Source organism: Aotus nancymaae, unplaced genomic scaffold (assembly GCF_030222135.1).
Source record: "Aotus nancymaae isolate 86718 unplaced genomic scaffold, 86718_ANA_hifiasm-v0.15.2.pri h1tg000008l, whole genome shotgun sequence".
Lineage (NCBI taxonomy): Eukaryota > Metazoa > Chordata > Mammalia > Primates > Aotidae > Aotus > Aotus nancymaae.
The window spans coordinates 58,485,278-58,505,342 of NW_026988419.1; the positions used below are offsets into that span (position 1 = coordinate 58,485,278).

Here is a 20,065-nt window from a genome sequence, read left to right on the forward strand (position 1 = left end):
CAGGTGTCCGCCACCACATCCAGCTAATTTGTACACTTTTAGCAGAGATGGGGTTTCACCATGTTGGACAGGCTGGTCTTGAACTGCTGACCTCAGGCGATTCACGCGCCTCGGCCTCCCAAAGTGCTAGGATTACAGGCGTGAGCCACTGCACCCAGCCTCAGAATTTTTAATAGGAGAAATGATCCAATTTTTCCATGAGTAATTGGCAAGACAAAAGAGAGGAAAAAGGGACTGTTATAGATTGTATGACCTTGAATTCACTAAAAAACAAGCATAAGAAAGTTCGTAACAACACATATATAATAGCAAAAACCTGCAAAAAACCCAAATGTCCATCAAGAGTACAATGGATAAACTACACATATTCATACAATAGAATAAAATTACAGAATCATAAACATAATGGACAAATCCTAAAAATATACTGAACAAACTAAACTATAAACTATAAATTAACAAATTAATTTAATGGTGTTAGAGGTCAAGATCCTCTTGGAGAGGACTAAAGAGAATATGAAAAGAATTTATGATGTTGTTTCCTGATCTTGGTGCTGTTACATAGAAGTGATCAGTATATCAAAATTTATCATGCTGTATATTTATGATTGGTGTAATTTTATATGTTTTTTTCTGTAACGTTTACTTAAAAAGAGATGAAAAAAACTTAAGAGACACAGTAATTGTGAACCTTACTCAGAAACTGATTTAAACAAACTGCCTATAAAAAGACCTTTATAAGACAATCAAGAAAATTTGAACACCGATAAGGTACTAGGTAATACTAAAAATTTTAATTTAATTTCACCAATTTTATTATGTTTTTAAGAGACAGTGTCTCACTATGCTGCCCAGGCTAGACTTGAACATCTAGATTCAAGTGATCCTCCCACCTAAGCCTTTTTACTAAAACTAACAAAAAGGCCAGGCGCGGTGGCTCACACCTGTAATCCCAGCACTTTGGGAGGCCGATGGGGTGGATCACCTGAGGTCAGGAGTTCAAGACCAGTCTGACCAATATGGTGAAACCCCGTCTCTTAAAAAAAAAAACTAAAAAAAAAAATTTTTTTGTGGGTACATAGTAGGTATATATATTTATGGGGTACATGAGATTTTGATACATGAATGCAATGCAAAATAAACACATCATGAAGAATGTATTCATTCCCTCAAGCATTTATCCTTTGAGTTACAAAAAATCGAATTATATTCTAAGTTATTTTAAAATGTACAATTAAGTTATTATTGACTATAGTCACCCTGTTGTGCTGTCAAATAGTAGGTCTCATTTATTCTTTCTATTTTTTTATTACCCATTAACTATCCCCACTTCCTCCACAACCCCTCGTTACCATTCCCAGCCTCTGGTAACTATCTTTCTACTCTCTACGTATATGAGTTCAATTGTTTTGATTTTCAGCTCCCACAAATAAGTGAGAGCATGCGATGTTTAGCTTTTTGTGCTTGGCTTATTTCACTTAGCATAATAATCTCCAGCTCCACCCATGTTGTTGCAAATGACAGGATCTCATTTCTTTTTTTTTTTTTTTTTTTGAGATGGAGTTTCGCTCTTGTTACCCAGGCTGGAGTGCAATGGCGAGATCTCAGCTCCGCAACCTCCGCCTCCTGGGTTCAGGCAATTCTCCTGCCTCAACCTCCTGAGTAGCTGGGATTACAGGCACACACCACCATGCCCAGCTAATTTTTTGTATTTTTAGTAGAGACGGGGTTTCACCATGTTGACCAGGAAGGTCTCGATCTCTTGACCTCATGATCCACCTGCCTCAGCCTCCCAAAGTGCTGGGATTACAAGCTTGAGCCACCATGCCCAGGATCTCATTTTTTTTTAAAGGTTGAATAATACTCCATTGTGTATATATACCACATTTTCTTTATCCATTCATCTGTTGATGGACACTTAGGTTGCTTCCAAATCTTAGCTATTGCATACAGTGCTGCAACAAATATAAGAATACAGATATCTCTTCAATATACTGATTTCTTTTCTTTTGGGTATATACCCAGCAGTGGGATTGCTAGATCATATGATAGCTCAATTTTTAGTTTTTGGGGGAACCTCAAAACTGTTCTCCACAGTGGTTGTATTAATTTACATTCCCAACAACAATGTATAACGGTTCCCTTTTCTCCACATCCTCACCAGCATTTGTTATGGCCTGTGTTTGGATATAAGCCATTTTAACTGTGATGAGATGATATCTCATTGTAGTTTTGATTTGCATTTCTCTGATGTTGAGCACCTTTTCATAAACCTGTTTGACATTTGCAAGTCTTCTTTTGAGAAATGTCTACTCAAATCTTTTGCCCATTTTTCGATGGATTATACTTTTTCCTATCAAGTCATATGAGCTCTTCATATATGCTGGTTATTAATCCCTTGTCAGGTGTGTAGTTTGCTAATATTTTCTACCCTTCTGTGTATTCTCACTTTACTTTGTTGATTGTATCCTTTGCTGTGCCACCTCAGCCTTCTCAGTAGCTGAAACTACAAGCATGTGCCACCATGCCCAGCTGGTTATATATTTTTAAAAAGTCCTTCTCTCAGAAAAACATACTGAGGTATTTAAACATGAAATGATATCATTATTTAAAATATACTAAAGTACACTGAGAATGGGAGGTGATACAGATAAAACAAGACTGGCTATATGTTGATAATTGTTGAAGCTAAAGGACAGGTACATGAGACTTTATTGTACTACTCTTTCTCCTTCTGTAAACGTTTAAAGTCTTCTATAATAAAAAGTATTTTTTTTTTAAATTTGGATTTCTTGGGATGCCAAGGTGGGAGGATCCCTTGAGCCCCGGTGTTCAAGATCAGCCTGGGCAACATGGTGAAACCCCATCTCTACTAAAAATATAAAAATTAGCTGGGCTTGGTGGCATGCACCTGTGGTTCCAGATACTTGGGAGGCTGAGGTAGGAGAATGGATTGAGCCTGGAAGTTTGAGGCTGCAGCGAGCCCTGGTTGCGCTACTGTAACACAGCCAGACCCTATCTCAAAAGAAAAAATATATATATGGATTTCAAATACATGTTAATTATCCTTGCCACAATCCATCATATAGTACTAATCCAGAATAATCTATCCCATTTAAATCATTAAAAATTATATTTATAAAACATAAGTTCATAGACATTTTAGCAAGATCACTGTACTACTTATTTTGAAATAAAAATTTATAAGAAATGCTTGATTCACTATAAAATACAATCATACATGTGTAATTTAATTAATATAGTAATTGTAAAACACAAAAGACCATCTATTTTACAAGTGATTTGTTCAAGCTGCATAATACACATAGTGCAATGTTGCTTTGAAGAGAAATAAAATGTTGTGACCTATTATCAACACTGACCAAATTTAATCCCAAAGATCCAGTGAGTAGATAATTCGTACTGTTAACAAAAGGAGTAAGATTACTCTGCTTACCTTCAATATGGTTATAGGTAGAGAGCATAAAAGAAGACAGATGGATTTAGATAATTAGATTAACTAAAATCACAACTTAGTAGATACAGAATTTCTAAACCTAGAGAACTGTTCTGTCCCTTAATTTAATCCAGCTACTGTAATAAAAGCTTACAGAGTTTACCAATGTATGTCTGTAAGTATTTATTATAGTTTAAGCTTTAAGAGGCAATATGTTAAAAATACTTTAAAAATCAGAATGGTCACTCCTCTCTGTCTACAAATAAATAGCCTGTTGTTTCTCCTTCATCTTAGTCAAGCCTTTCCTGTCTGGTTTCTATTTGACCTAGAGGGAGAGTTGCTCTGTAGTTTTTAATATCCTCCTATCTCTTCCTCACGCTGATTTTTCTCTTTCCTCCTTAACATTTGCCTTACTTTACTAACAATAGACTACAATCATCCAGAATTCTTAGATTAAAAAATTCAAAGTTTTCAGAAATAGATGAAGATTTCCCAAAATGAGTCTGCTATTATCTCAGCCCTTTTATAAATAAAGAGCTTCTGATATATACTTAGAGAATAAATTTCTCTATACTCACAAGATTTTCTATTTTTCTGGATGATTATACTTTGGCAACATGCTAAAAGCAGAGCTCTGTATAGTATAGGAAATAGATCTAAATTAATACCATCCACAGTAGTGGACCTGAAGCTCACTTTCTTTAAAAAGCTTCTAAGTCACCTATAAGCTCTGGTCATTACCTCTCCATAAAAATGGAGTAACAGACAAGTAGCTACAGATGCTACTTCTAGGTTTTTATTGTTAGCCAATTAATCAAGAATCTTTCCTTTCTGAAGTATTCTTCTAGAAAAGAAGATTCAAAAAGGCGAGTTCATAAATAGCTGTGACTCTATCTTATTTATATTTCAACTAATTACATACGTGGAAAAGTATACTATTCCCCACTCTTAAAGAGAGAATATATGAAATACTTTCTTTTCTCTCTTAAAGAATACACAGCCAGGCATGGTAGCTCATGCATATAACTCCAGCACTTTGGGAGGCCAAGGAGGAAGAATTGCTTGAGCCCAAGAGTTTAAGACCAGCCTGGGCAACATGGCAAGGCTCTTAAAAAAAAAAAAGGGGCCGGGCGTGGTGGCTCACGCCTGTAATCCCAGCACTTTGGGAGGCCGAGGTGGGTGGATCACAAGGTCAAGAGATCGAGACCATCTCAGTCAACATGGTGAAACCCTGGCTCTACTAAAAATACAAAAAATTAGCTGGGCGTGGTGGCACATGCCTGTAATCCCAGCTACTCAGGAGGCTGAGGCAGGAGAATTGCCTGAACCCAGGAGGCGGAAGTTGCGGTGAGCCGAGATCTCGCCATTGCACTCCAGTCTGGGTAACAAGAGTGAAACTCCGTCTCCCAAAAAAAAAAAAAAAAAAAAAAAAAAAATGGGAGAGAGAAAGAGAAAGAAAAAAGAAAAGAATATACATTACACAATCAAAAAGTTTCAAACTAAACTGAGTTTAAATATATTTTTTACAATGAAGCTTGACAGGCAATCAGCTCCTGTTCTTTTCCTTCAAGATTTCACTGTGTTAACCCTGAAAAGGATAACCCTGACCTTCAAGATGCACCCAGAGTACTTGCCTTTCTAGCCTTCTCCATGATTCTGTAACTAGTGCTTCAACTAGCGGGTCGAAGGCCTCACCAGCAAACCTTAATAAAAAAGAAAGAAAGAATCCTCTATATATAATTATTTTAAAATCATCAAAAACATACGCAGTAAGAATTATAATGCAAAAGTGAACTTCAAGTTATCTTCCTCTTATACGAGCAGTCCTTATTTCTGGTCCACTTTTATTTCAGTATTCTGATTTCTTGATAAACATCTAATAAACATCTATACTTTATCCCTCTCACCCTTTTATCTGCTCATTTCAATATGCATGCCACTGACCAATGATAATGTTCAACAATATATTTATGTTAAAAGTACCTATAATATGTCTTACTTTGTTTTGATTTAAATATCTGTGGCCAGGTGTGGTGGCTCACACCTGTAATCCCAGCACTTTGAGAGGCTGAGGCGGATGAACACTTGAGGTCAGGAGTTCGAGACCAGCCTGGGCAACATGGTAAAACCCCATCCCTACTAAATATACAAAAATTAGCTGGGTGTGATGGCATGTGCCTGTAATTCCAGCTACTCAGGAGGCTGAGGCAGTAGAATCGCTTGAAACCCAGAGGTAGAGGTTGCAGTGGGCCAAGATTGCACTGTACTCCAGCCTGGGTGGCAGAGTGAGACACCATCTCACAGATAAATAAATAAAATAAATAAATAAAATTAAACAGCCAATAGTCACCAATCACCTTATTCATAAAGATTTAAGCATATCCTTCAAGTACCACAGGGAAAAAAAACTTTGTAACCAGGGAAAGACCACCAAAAAACATGGAATCAGGCTGGGAGTGGTGGCTCACGCCTGTAATCCTAGCACTTTGGGAGGCCGAAGTGAGTGGATCACCTAAGGTCAGGAGTTCGAAACCACCCTGACCAATGAGGTGAAACCCCATCTCTATATTAAAAAAAAAAAAAAAAAAAGAAAAAACAAAAACAAAAAAAAACCCAACATGGAATCATCCTTTTTTAGTTTAACACCAATCCCCAATATAAGCTTTAAGCCCCTCTCCTATAAATGCTAATTCTCTAATAAAAACAATTTATATCTCTAATTTATGTAATGCTGATGTTTAGAGCCATTTAAATAACTCCCAATGGTTGGGTCATCATATGAGAAAACTGCTGTTTTTCACCAATAAAACTGATAAACAGATTAGTTATAACTTTTGTATGTTTTTCATCCTTGTACAACTGTTGAATCCTTCATTTAGGGAACCCAGTTATTTTGAAGGCTGGATTTCCTTGCAAACAACATATTTCTTTTTTCCTCATCATTTTTTTCCTTCATAAATCCCACAACTGGAATGTAATATTTCTTAACATTTAACTTTATCTTTCAGTTTTTCCTTTGACACCAAGGAAGCCCTTTTTTATGTAACACCTATCAACAATTCACATAATTTGTACAACATTGTTATCAAATATAAATGAATCTATAAAATCATTTTATTTCCTTTTCCTTTTTTTAAAGAGATATTATTGAGAAACAACCTATTATACTAATAGCCCCTAGAAAACATATATGCCACCCATTTAATTACAAGAACCAAATTGCAAATAGGTTATTACAATTTTACAATTTACTAACTGCTGATTATTATTAGGCATTAATCTTTTTTTTTTTTTTTTTGGTGCCGTGACTTGGATATTTTTTTAAGACAGAGTGTCCCTCTGTTGCTCAGACTGGAGTATTATGGCATGATTTCGGTTCACTGCAACCTCCATCTCCTGGATTCAAGAGATTCTCCTGCCTCAGCCTCCCGAGTAGCTGGGATTACAGGATGCCCACCATCACGCCCAGCTAATTTTTATATTTTTAGTAGAGATGGGGTTTTACAATGTTGGCCAGGCTGGTCTTGAACTCCTGACCTCAGGTGATCCACCCACCTCAGCCTCCCAAAGTACTGGGATTACAAGTATGAGCCACCATGCCTGGCCAGTTAATCTTAAATCTAACTGCTTACCTACTATATCCTCATGTGCAGCCAACCAGATTTTTACAAAATTCCACAATAATCCAGTTTCAAATATCCGAAGTTAATCATTTCCTCTTTCATGATTGGTTACATTCTGATTTTTACAAATGTAATAAAACTAATAGGTATCAAAGAATATCATCCAAACATCTATAAAATATTAGATTATCAGGAAAAATACTGGAAAAAATTATTTTTCATTTTAAAGAGACTTTTAGAAAATTAAAATATAAACTATATAATCATTTCTATAAAATATAAGAGTAAATTACTTACTGTTGTGTGATGTATAACACATTCACCAGGGTATTGTCATTCATTAATTTGAATTTATTCATAGCCAAATTATGAAGAGTAAGAAATTGAGGATGGTCTCTGACATACTCCACATTTTTTACCAGGCTGGTCTTCTGCTTTTGAAGCTTCCAAAGCATATTAAATGCACATCCCACTTGCTGTTCTGAAAGTATGGCTTTGTTTCTTTCAATAAAATCAAATATTTGCTCCTCATCTGTACACTTATTCATCTGAATAATTAGTGGTTCAAAACTGATGGGTCGAAACTGAAACACTCTCCAGGAGAATGGACAAATACCTCTTAGACGAAGCATGTTTGTAACCAATCAGTCTAGGAAAACAGGTGTTTTTTTCATTTATATCACAAATTTTCTTAGGTAAACAAAACCATCTGCAATAGTCTCAAGTACAATAAGCAAGGATACAGAGAACTGTTTTTCCTTCATGCATTTTGCTTGCATTACAAGGACTGTAAACCCATTCCAATGTACAGCTTCTATAAAAGAATTAGTTTGCATTGTTATGCTTATATCATTAATATCAAAATAATTCCAAAATTCAAATTAAAGTAATACGTTTTATCTGCATTAACTAAATACTTTTTCTTAGTTTAAACCAGATAGCAGAATTTGGGGCTTCTTTCTGCATCCCATTTTAAAAGTGTTTTAAGTTTCACATTCACATAAAGTTTTCAAATTTATCACAAAAGGAAAAAAAAAAAAGCCCACAAACTTGAGCTGTCGTTTTGAAAAACAGGAAAATTGTTTAAAATAATCACCTTTAAAGTTTCTAAAAAGTGTAGGCATTAATTCAGAGCTATATATTTTTTTAAGTTTTCAGATGTATGATCTCTGGTTCATTTGCTTTCAGGATAATTTCTTGCTTCTTTTTCTTGTGCCCTTAAAGAGCTCAAATAATTCCTTCCCGAAGAAAAAAAAAATTAAAAATAAATAAATAAAAGAAGTCATACAATTTAATTATTACAGACCTTGGATAGGTTTTAACCAATAAACAAGACAATTAAAGCACCAATCAAGAAATACTAAGAAATTAAATAACGTTTCAAGCCATGCTGAAACAATATAAGAACTAAGGATAATTATGAAAAAGAATCATTTGTTTTAAAAATGTGCTATTAATGTTTACATTTATAATTGAGAAGCAATAGTTAGAAAAGTGAGGACTAGGCCGGGCGCAGTGGCTCACGCCTGTACTCCCAGCACTTTGGAAGGCCGAGGCGGGCGGATCACAAGGCCAGAAGTTTGAGACCAGCCTGACCAACATGGTGAAACCCCATCTCTACTAAAATACAAAAAAAAATTAGCGGGGCGTGGTGGCGCACGCCTGTAATCCCAGCTACTCAGGAGGCTGAGAGAGAAGAATCGCTTGAACCCAGGAGGCGGAGGTTGCAGTGAGCCAAGATCGCGCCACTGCACTCCAGCCTGGGCGACAAAGCGAGGCTCTGTCTCAAAAAAAAGAAAAAAAAGAAAAGAAAAGCGAGGACCAAAGTCATATAATCCAATACTTCTGCAACATGTTACCATTTACAAAGAACGTTTGAAACACATTATCTCATTAAATTCCCTCAACTAACCTTCCAGGTAGATATTATTTCCATTTTACAGATAAGGAAAAATAAGGTTCAAAAGGTTTTAAAAGTTGTTCTAGTACTAGTGAAGCTGGGACTACAACCCAGTTCTTTCCACTTGAACAGCCTCATTACACCAACAAATCAACACTGTATCACTAAAAGTCCGCTTGAGAACCCTCTCTATGGCTATGCCAAACTCTGGTCACAAGAAAAAACGACGCGACAGTACAGGCTATTTTGTAGCAAGCAGTACAGCATCCTGACCCAGGCTGACCTGGGTCACACACCCGCACAAGAAAATCCTGCACAATCAAAGGTATCCTCAAGATACTACCCATCCACTGAGCTGCTCAAAGTGGAAGCAGCTCAATGGTTAGCAAAGAAAGGTGTCGAGTCCCAAGCTTTGTCCCATCTGAATGACCTTGGGGAAGGAACTTAACTACAGGAGGGACCTTGGGACTCTTAAGGGGAGTATCCTCTGTGCCGGACGTACAGGAGAGCTGAACAAATGAGTGAATGAATGTGGTCTCTGCCCTGCCCTAGATCATAGGCACTTCAGAGAACCCAGTATCCGGAAGGGAGCCTCTGTATCTCAACCGAACCCTATGTCCTCAGTTCAAAAACCTGTTGGGTGAGAAAAGAAAAACCGCCGCCGCGACCCAGTCCCGACTTGCCAGCAAGGTTTTCCCTCAGCGCGCCGTAACTTTTCTGGAGGATCCTGGGGTTATGAAAGCTCAGAAGTCAAGATTATTCCTTGTCCCAACATGGAACGCAACAAGCTTGGTTGTCTCGCCCAACCCTCATAACCCAGGGTTTTACTGCCTTTCCTCGAGAGACATCACCTTTCCTACCGTAGAGCTTGCCCCTAAACCAGGAAAAAATGTCCGGTGAGGGCAGCGTGCACTGCGGAAGTCACGCACCACATATCCCAGGGGGCGCCGCGGCGATGTGGGTGAAATAGACGTCGCCCACGTATTTTGGGGGACTTCTGGGCATTGTAGTTCCTCATTCCGGGACGCTCTAGCGTAGTACATGGCTTAAGATGTTGAAGAAGATATAGGTCGTTTAGGTGATTCTCTACTATGTGAGGTTTTTCTCCTAGTCCTTGGAGGACTACTACTTTTATAATACACACAAAAATATGTTTAGGAAAATGAAATTTAAAAATGTAAACATGGAAAAGGCACGTAAAGATTTTTATTATTTTTAGCATATATGAAATAACTGTCGAGTAGCTTTGAAAGTATGCAAACTCTTACTCTCAATTTCTGCACTTATGTCGTGGATAGGTACGAGTTTTCAGACCATATTTTAAAAAAATTACCATGGTACTTGAATAGTCACAAGATTTGACACTTCAAAAAAAAAAAAAAAAAACCACTAATAAATAACCAAAGTGGAATGCTTACCAAATTTACAAGAGACGTAATGTTCAGCTGAGAATCGCTTCAACAAAGTAAGGCTCTAAAGGTACCAGACAAACTGATACTTGTTGGAACACGCTGTGCAAATTTCTTATTGTGTGGGTTACAGAGGAGGCTCTGGGTTTATGTGGTCAGGGTTCTTGTCATAAAACCAATTTCAGCACAGTTTTTGTTTCTTTTCTTTTTTGAGACAGGGTCTCACTCTGTCTCCCAGAACAGAGTGCAGTGGTACAATCTCAGCTCACTAGAACCTCTGCCTCTTGGGTATAAGTGATTTTTCTGCCGCAGCCTCCCAAGTAGCTGAGACTACAGGTGTAAGTCCTCATGCTTGGCTAAGATTTTGTAGTTTGGGTAGAGACAGGGTTTCCCCATGTTGTCCAGGATGGTCTCGAACTTCTAGGCTCAAGCCATCTACCCACCTCAGCCTTCTGAAGTGCTTAGGATTACAGGCATGAGCCACTTTACCTGGCCTAAAATTTCAATAGTTGTGACAGTGTATGCAAGATGCTGAGGAATGCCTTCCCCTGGAAAAAAATTAAAACTTGAAGACTTCCTTCTAGAATTTTCAGTAACCAATATATATTTATTCTGACATTTCTGAAAACAGAGCAAAATAAAATTGAATAGGTGCTGGCATATATCTAATATATCAGGTTTACTTTATGACTGACTAGTCTTAATACTTCTAGATTTGGGGGCATATAGGCAGCAGAATATTTTAAATTTGTTCAAGTAGAATAAAGGAAAAATTAGAGTCAAATGAGAATACATTTTTTGTCTAGTGTCAGTAACCTTCAATTAACCATGAAGACATAGGGGATTGTTAAGCCATCAAAACTAGTTTTTTTTTTGTCGTTGTTGTTGTTTTTGTTTTTGTTCTAGATGGAATCTTGGTCTGTTACCCAGGCTGGAGTGCAGTGGCTCAATCTTGGCACACTGCAACCTCCACCTCCTGGGTTCAAGCAATTCTCCTGCCTCAGCCTCCTGAGTAGCTGGGACTACAGGCACATGCCACCATGCCCGGCTAATTTTTGTATTTTAAGTAGAGATGAGGTTTCACCACGTTGGCCAGGCTGGTCTCAAACTCCTGACCTCAGGTGATCCCCCTGCCTTGGCCTCCCAAAGTGTGAGATTACAGGTGTGAGCCACCACTCCTGGCCTGATTGGATTTCTTCATTGGAAACTTGATTGGTCATTTGACTTCCTTTCTCACTAGCCTGCTAAGACACAGACATGGTTTCTGATAGTTGGGTCTTAAAAAAAAAAGTTAACTTTCATTTCAAGTCTTGTAAAATTTCCTAGCTTTCATAGGTTGTCAATATTTATATTGGGTGATTTTGTCTGCTTCACTTTTTGGTTTGGAGATGAACATTTACTCATAAAAAAATTGTTTCCCTCGGCCGGGAACAGTGGCTCACACCTGTAATCAGCACTTTGGGAGACTGAGGCAGGCAGATCACGAGGTCAGCAGTTCAAGACCAGCCTGGCCAATATGGTGAAATCCCATGTCTCCTAAAAATACAAAAAATTAGCCAGGCATGGAGGCACATGCCTGTAATCCCAACTACTCTGTAGGCCAAGGCAGGAGAATTGCTCGAACCCAGGAGGCGGAGGTTGTAGAGAGCAGAGATCACACCATTGCACTCCAGCCTGGGCGACAGAGCAAGACTCCACCTCAAAAAAAAGAAAAAATGGTTTCTCTCAACCAAAAGCTGTGGTTTTGAGATCTGATACCAATGATGCCCTCGCAAGTTTTATTGCTCTTCCTCTCAAGTTTTTTTCTCAGTTATAGGTACATCCAATCCCATGGCTTGCTTGGTGATTTGTAGCATCTCTGCAATGCACCAAAGGGTATTTTTTTCCATCATCTCTGGATTGCAAATTATAGCCCCCAGAGTGTGGAAATAGCCACTTTCTTCTTTATATCTGTAGTGCAAATAGGTTCAGGAGCTATTCCTATGTTTTCCAGGTCTTCTAGATTTAGCCATGATATTGGTTTACTTTATCAACTTCATCATCCTAAGAGGCCACAAAGTAGGCAGAGTTAGAAAGCAGCAACAGCACATCCACATCTCTGTGAGTAGCACCAAGGAGGGTGCACCCTGAAAATTGTCGCTGTAGCCAAGCAATAAAAATTACACCATAATACATTTTAATATGAAATAAATTCAACTCCTATTAATTTGTGCTACTTTCATCTTAGCTTTTAATATTGGCATTAATATCTACATCAGCCAGGTCAGGCACGGTGGTTCATGCCTGTAATCCTAGCAATTTGGTAGGCCAAGGCTCAGGAGTTCGCAACCAGCCTGGCCAACATGGTGAAATCCCGTCTCTACTAAAAAATACCAAAAAAAAATTAGTCAATGTGGTGGCACATGCCTGTAATCCCAGCTACTCGGGAGGCTGAGGCAGGAGAATCACTTGAACCTGGGAGGCAGAGATTGCAGTGAGCTGAGATTGCGCCACTGCACTCCAGCCTGGGCAACACAGTGAGACTTTGTCTCAAAAAAAAAAAAAAACCTAGGATTCCTTCTTTATATCCCCTCCCATAACAGCGTGGGAGCTCTAAAAAAAAAAAATTACATCAGTCAAACATGATCCTGAGTCAAAAATATGTCATAACAAAAAGCACTTGGCACATAACAGATGATTTAAAAATGTCCGCCCTCCCCACCCCCCATTTTTTTCTAAAATCTCAGCTGTGGTCCAGGTGCGGTGGCTCACACCTGTAATCCTAGCACTTTGGGAGGCTGAGATGGGTGGATCACGAGGTCAGGAGTTCAAGACCAGCCTGGCCAACATGGTGAAACCCCATCTCTATATAACAAAAAATTTAAAAAATCTCAGCTGTGGTAAATACTTAGTTGTCCCTCCATCAACCCTTCGGGGGTGGGGTGTAAAGAACACTTAATATAAACAAGAGACGCCCCAAAAAAAGTTCCCTATGTACTTGCCTACCCCCAACGTTTGCAGCTCCAAAGGAAAAGCTGCTCTATTCAGTTTTGTTTTCCCACCAGTGAGGTAAGCCCTCTTTCCACACTATGAAGACATAAATTACCAACACCAGGTGAAGCCTGACCCCTGCAACAATGGTTGCTGAAAGGCAGTGTCTTCAGGGGACATTAATATCAGACTTTGAAGAAGTAATCTACAGGAAAAATTTAACCCCACAGGAATATTAACCATAAACCCCTGCAAAAAGGAAAAAAACCTTGAACGTCATGGCCAGAACACCGACAGACTTGGGCTCTGTGGCAGCGGCTGCATGATTGGCAGAGCCTGTGGGAGTCCACCATCATCTGTCAGTCTGTCCAGTGGTCCATGCCTCCATGCTCAGACAACCGCCTGCCCCCAACCCCATGCCTGCAACAAATGCTGCCAATGCAGCAAGTGCAATAGGGGAGCACCAAGTCACTCCCAGTGGACACGTCTAGCTTCTGGATGCTCACTTCCTGACAGCTGGCAGCCCACACTTTTTTTTAAAACAGCTTTACTGAGATTTAATTTACATTCCATAAATTTCATCCATTTAAAGTATACTATTCAAGGGCGTTTTAGTATAGTCACAGAGTTGAAAAACTATCGCTAATATCTTAGAACATTTTCATAACTCCAAAAAGAAACCCTGTAACCATTAGCAGTAATTCCCCATGTCTCCCTCACCCCTTCTTGTCCTCCAATACCCTTGACTACCACTAATCCCAGACAATAATTTTGTACAGCACTGATTCGGGTTGCTTGGATCAACTGATAATAGATCTGAGATGAAGGTAATCTGAATGCACAGTATAGAAGGGGTTTTTAAACAAATGTGAGAAAAACATAGAAATGAAACAGCATGATTTATGTCATTGCCTTCCAGTCAAAAACCACCAGAAACACACATATAATTAAACAAAGTTGTGTTTATTGACTGGTTGCAATGAAGTAAACTATACCCTAAGAGGTGTCTCCATAAGAAGGTGTTAGAAAGAGATCATAATAGTATTTAGTCTTGGCCAGGCACAGTGGCTTACACCTGTAATCCCAGCACTTTGGAAGACCAAGACAGGTGGATCACTTGAGGTCAAGAGCTCAAGACTACCCTGGCCAACATAGTGAAACCCTTTCTCTACTAAAAATACAAAAATTAGCCAGGCATGGTGGCACATGCTTGTAATCCCAGCTACTTGGGAGGCTGAGGTGGGAGGACCACTTGAATCTAGGAGGCGGAGGTTGCAATTGCCAAGATTGTACCACTGCACTCCAGCCTGGGCAACAGAGCTGACTCTTGTCTCAAAAAAAAAAAAAAAAGTATTTAGCATATGTTAAGTGATTTTTCGAGAGTTTTAAAGTGGTTTCTCTACATTGGATGCTGTGAGTAAGCAAGGGTAATTCTATTTTAATAATCTTGATCTAGAAGGCAGGAAGAATGAAGTGAGGTTAAAGCTGTAATTGATAAAGAAACAGCAGCTATTCATATTAGCAAGAATAAATGGATGTTTGGTCATTTTTTTTTTTAAGACGGGGTTTCACCATGTTGGTCAGGCTGGTCTTGAACTCCTGACCTCAGGTGATCCACCCACGTTGGCCTTCAAAGTGCTTGGATTACAGGCATGAGCCACCACACCTGGCCTGTTTGCTCATTTTTATGGTTTGTACAATGTTCTTGTTTCCTTTTGTTGTTGTTGCTGTTTTGAGACAGTCTCACTCTGTGGCCAGGCTGGAGTGCAGTGTCACAATCTCGGCTCACTGCAATCTCTGCTGCTCAGGTTCAAGCGATTCTCCTGCCTCAGCCTCCCGAGTAGCTGGGATTACAAGTGCCCGCCACCACACCCAGGTAATTTTTTAATATGTTTTTTAGTAGAGGTGGGGTTTCACCATCTTGCCAGGCTGGTCTGGAACTCCTGACTTCGTGATCCACCCGCCTTGGCCTCCAGATGTGCTAGGATTACAGGCGTGAGCCACTGCACCTGGCCTATACCACATTTATTTATCCATTAATCTGCTGATGGACACTTAGGTTGCTTCCAAATCTTGGCTGTTGTAAACAGTGCTGCAACAAGTAAAAGAGATATCTACATGTCTCTTTGATAATGCTGATTTCCTTTCTTTGGGGGTATATACCCAGCAGCGAGATAGTAGAGGTTAGATGTTCACTTTGTAAATAAATGTATTAAGCTTATTTATGATTTACGAATGTATGCTAAATTTTAATTTAAAATCTTACCTTAAAAAAAGGCTGGCCAGATGTGGTGGCTCATGCTTGTCATCCCAGCACTTTGGGAGGCTGGGGTGGGCAGCTGAGTTGAGCCCAGGAGTTGGAGACCAGCTTGGGCAAAATGGCGAAACCTCATCTCTACAAAGAAATGCAAAACAAATTAGCCAGGTGTGGTAGCATGCACCTGTAGTCCCAGCTGCCTGGGAGGCTGAGGTGGGAAGATCACCTGAGCCTGATAGTGATCAAGCCACTGTACTCCAGCCTGGGCAAAAGAGTGAGACCATGTCAGAACAAATGAAAGGAAGAAAGGAAGGAAAAGAAAGAAAGGAAAGAGAGAAAGAAAAAGAAAGAAAGAGAGAAAAGAAAAGAAAAAAAGTCATGCAAAGTAAGTCAAAGACTAAAGCCACACTGGGAAATCTGTTTTGATGATTGTAAAAATATTTTTGTTAACAATTTTTTTTTTTTTTTTTTGAGACGGAGTTTCGCTCTTGTTACCCAGGCTGGAGTGCAATGGTGCGATCTCGGCTCACCGCAACCTCCGCCTCCTGGGTTCAGGCAATTCTCCTGCCTCAGCCTCCTGAGTAGCTGGGATTACAGGCACGCGCCACCATGCCCAGCTAATTTTTTGAATTTTTAGTGGAGACGGGGTTTCACCATGTTGACCAGGATGGTCTCGATCTCTTGACCTCGTGATCCACCCGCCTCGGCCTCCCAAAGTGCTGGGATTACAGGCGTGAGCCACCGCGCCCGGCCCTAACAATTTTTTTTTTTTTTTTTAATGGAATCTCCATAAGCCGCCAGGCTGGAGTACAAGTGGCATGATCTCGTCTCACTGCAACCACTGTCTCTTGGGTTCAAATGATTTTCCTGTCTCAGCCTCCCGAGTAGCTGGGATTACAGGCATCCACCATCATGCCTGGTTAATTTTTGTATTTTAGTAGAGACGGGGTTTCACCATGTTGGCCAGACTGGTTTTGGACCCCTGACCTCAGGTGATCCACCCGCCACGGCCTGCCGATTTCACAGGAGGTGGCTCTCAGGAGGTAATGCTTGCTTGCCTGCTCCTTGCCTTCTGCTGTGTGGCTGCTTTTCTAACAGGCCATGGACCAGTACCAGTCTGTGGTCCAGGGGTTGGGAACCCCTGTTTTAAGGTATTGCAGAATTGTCCCCTCCCCCTCCCTGCCCCACTGCAAAATGTAACTCCATTTAATCTCTGAACTGTCTAAAAATGAATATGCTGCTGCTCTCCTGCTATAAAGGGCAATGACTTAAAAGGAGCCGGAGTGGAGAGGCAGAAATGCCCTCTGTTTTACTGCTATGTAAAACTGGTCAAGCCTCTTAGATGCACCACCACCCCAACTGTTGTTGATAATTAATTTACCTGATGTAAGTGAGTGAAAAATTTAGATGACCATAACTTACGTTGCTTTTAAACGACAGGAACTATTTAAGTTTTCTAGTTAGCTAGTTCCTTTAAAACACACCCCACATTCATACCAGAATCGCTACCTACCTCCCCTCCTCCGCCCAAACAGCAATGGTTATTTATTTCTAACATAATCCGGGGACTCATGCCCCTTAAAATAAATAATATATGCCATATTTTCTTAGAAGGCACTGGATTTGGCATCAAAAGATTTGTCTTGGTATTCAGAAAACAGTGTGTTTGAGGAGGAAGCACTTATCTTTCCTGAGCCTCAATTTCTTTATCTGTAAAACAACAAAGAACATCAAAGCTCTTTGTAATTTCTTCCTCTTTCCTCAAATAACACTTTGTTCATCACCGCGTTTTTAGAACTTGTATCCTAGCGTTAAGTGGAAGCTTAACTGGAAGCTCCATGAAGGTAGGCCTTCCTTTCTAATAACCTGGCGTAATATCAATAAATGTTTATTAAATGAGGCACTTGACGTCACGAAGGATATGGCATTTTAACTGTTACAAGCGTTCCCAGTCAACCTACCCACAAAGCATTACGCTACTTATAACCTTAGGTATTTAAAAGGGACCAAAATCCTAGAAGTCCCGGGAGGGCGTGGTGACGCAAGCAGGTGAACGCTGGCAGATGCCGTCAACCCACTCCTGACGCACTTCCGGTGCGACGCTGTCTCTCCACGCCAGGACTGAGTTGTCGGGGAGGGAGGCGGTTAGCGGGCTTTAGCGCCTTTTCTGGCGGCGGTAGATTTGAAGCGCTTCAAAGGACCACACCCAGAGAAGAGGAAACTCTACCGGTGCAGGTAAGTGGCGTGAGGCTCTTGTTTTGGTGGCGTCATTTCAGTACTCCCGGGGTACGAAAGCGGGAAGGGCCTGGGGAGAGGGGCGGAGCCGGCGCGGCAGGCCCGGCCGTGTTAACTGTTTTTCCCCTGAGGTATCGGGCTGTTTGGGCCCAGAGGAGGTCCCTGAAGGCCGCAGCAGTGGCTTTGCCGCTGTTGCAGTAGGAGAAGGCTTGCAGTCGAGCCCCGGGGCCTGGGAACCGTCCTTCCTCTGCCAGCCCCCGCCCTCCCTACTCAGGCGCACACCTCCCTTACTGACGCATTTTGCCGCACAAGCTGTAACATGGCGGCAGCGGCTGCGGCCTGAACTCTAGGAAGCCAGGTTGATTTTTAAAGCTTCAAAATCATAAGACTGAGCACTGCTGCGGGGTAGGTGGCGGGGCTGGTGGGGAACGGGAAGACACAGCCTGACGTCCTGTCGGGCTAGGGTTGGAGAGTGACGGGTGAAGAGCCTGAATCACAGGGATTAAATTGAAGACTAGCTTTCCTCCTCTTTCGACCTTTTCCTCTCACACTACAGTGGCTGTCGTGCAGTTAAGTGGCACAGGCCACTTTGTTAAGCATTCTCCGAAAACTCAAGTCCAGGGTCTTACCTGAGCTCTCGTGAAGTTCTCCCATGTTTTGGAGGAGCTGTGAGCTGCGCAGGCCTTTTAGAAGGAGATAACTACTCTTTGGGAGATGATTTTTCGGAGCTCTGTATGCGTAAAGGGGAAGTGTGCTAATTTGGCTCATGTTTAGTCTTAATGAGCAAAGTCTAGATCTGCTGGCGAGAAATATGCACAGTCGTTTTGGAAATGTTATAAAAGCCTCATTTTGTGCATTGATTTTAATTTCTTCCCACAATAGCACTTTCTTCTATAACCAAAATTTTACGGTAGTGAACACAAATACAAAAGTATTTGCTTTTGTAGTTTGGTACTAGCATAGTTGTCCAAAGAACAATTAGATGTCTTAGAAATTAAGGGGTTCCATATTAATTTTCAGTAGTTAAAACCAGGAAAAAAAAAAAGTGTGTGTTTGTGTGTCGGTCACACACACGTTTTTGTATTTGTGTATTCCCATTTGATAACAGGATGGCCCGTAATTGCTATTCGTAACAATGATGGGGGGGAGGGGATTAAACGCTTTATAAATTTTGAATCGTGCCATAAAATCCAGAAAATATACAGACATTTAGAATGGCTGCTTCTCTCATGTTTTTTTTAATATATCCTGAAAATTTACTCGTTTTAGCCCTCCTTCCTTTTTAATTGGGACTGAATTCTTTCTGTAACAAATTACATGGTTCTGTGTCTTAAACAGAGCTCATCATACATTGTTTCGCTCTTTCTTTCTTTTCTTTCTTTTCTTTCTTTTTGAGACAGAGTTTTGCTCTTGTTGCCCAGACTTCGATCTTGGCCCTCCGCCTTCCTCAGCCTCCTGAGTAGCTGAGTTTACAGGCGCCTGCCACTACACCCAGCTAATTTTTGGTATTTTTAGTAGAGACGGCGTTTCACCATGTTGGCCAGGCTGGTCTTGAACTCCTGACCTCAGGTGATCCACCCGCCTCGGCTATTTCTTTATGATTCAATTATTGATGCTCTGAGATCCTGTAGGGTCTTGTAGTAGGATTCTGCGCATTTGAATGGTTGCGTTTCCTTCTTAAGGCTTTTGTCTTCTCTGCAGGTTGTCAGGGTTGTCTTCCCCTGCTGTTAGGAGTGTGTAAGTATGTAAACTTCCTAGGTTAGAAAATTTGGATTTTCTGTCTCAATCATCTTTCTGAGCTTCAGTTTCTTTATACCTACTTGCAAAATGATATTTTGATCTCCAGCTCCCGTCAGCTATGGGCTTGAAAATTAAATACTCAGGTTTGGTAAAATTGTGTGTGTAATTAGCTTTCATTAATTCAGTGGTTCCTTTATGAGTGAAGAGTGCTCATTACATTTATTTTTGACCATATACTCGATGTATTGTCGTACTTATTGTGGTCTTGCAGTACTGGTGGCCTCTACATATTTTTGATATTTTGCCTTAAATTAGATTTTCTGTGAGGCAGCACTATATTAAGATAAAGTGCTTTTAATTTTAAAAAATTAAAATTAATTTTTTTTTTTTTGAGGCGGAGTCTCCGTCTGTCTCCCAGGCTGGGGTACAGTGGTACGATCTTGGCTTACTGCAACCTCTACCTCCTGGGTTCAG

At 40.3% G+C, this 20,065-nt stretch overlaps 2 protein-coding genes across 6 annotated transcripts in view; one reads left to right on the top strand and one right to left on the bottom strand.

Annotated features, from left to right (window-relative positions):
• The window catches only part of FASTKD1 (FAST kinase domains 1), a 41,450-nt gene extending 32,469 nt beyond the window's left edge, over positions 1 to 8,981 (bottom strand). The window contains exons 1-3 of one of the 4 annotated variants that reach the window (XM_012468570.3): positions 7,378 to 7,458; positions 7,090 to 7,251; positions 5,092 to 5,160 (exon numbers count right to left, since the gene is read on the bottom strand). Coding sequence is in view for 1 of the 4 variants with exons in the window: in XM_021668996.2 (XP_021524671.2) it covers positions 5,092 to 5,160; positions 7,378 to 7,712 (404 nt within the window). In the remaining 3 variants the exon portion in view is untranslated. Of the gene's footprint in view, positions 1 to 59; positions 4,593 to 5,091; positions 5,161 to 7,089; positions 7,252 to 7,377 lie in introns of those variants that run through there. The other 3 variants (XM_021668996.2, XM_012468571.3, XM_064373352.1) reach the window with 3 other exon arrangements.
• Positions 8,982 to 17,731: 8,750 nt separating this feature from the next.
• PPIG (peptidylprolyl isomerase G) overlaps positions 17,732 to 20,065 on the top strand; it is a 49,960-nt gene continuing 47,626 nt past the window's right edge. Inside the window, exon 1 of one of the 2 annotated variants that reach the window (XM_064373353.1) lies at positions 17,732 to 17,851. The gene's annotated coding sequence lies outside the window, so the exon portion shown is untranslated. Of the gene's footprint in view, positions 17,852 to 18,235; positions 18,257 to 20,065 lie in introns of those variants that run through there. The other variant, XM_064373354.1, reaches the window with a different exon arrangement.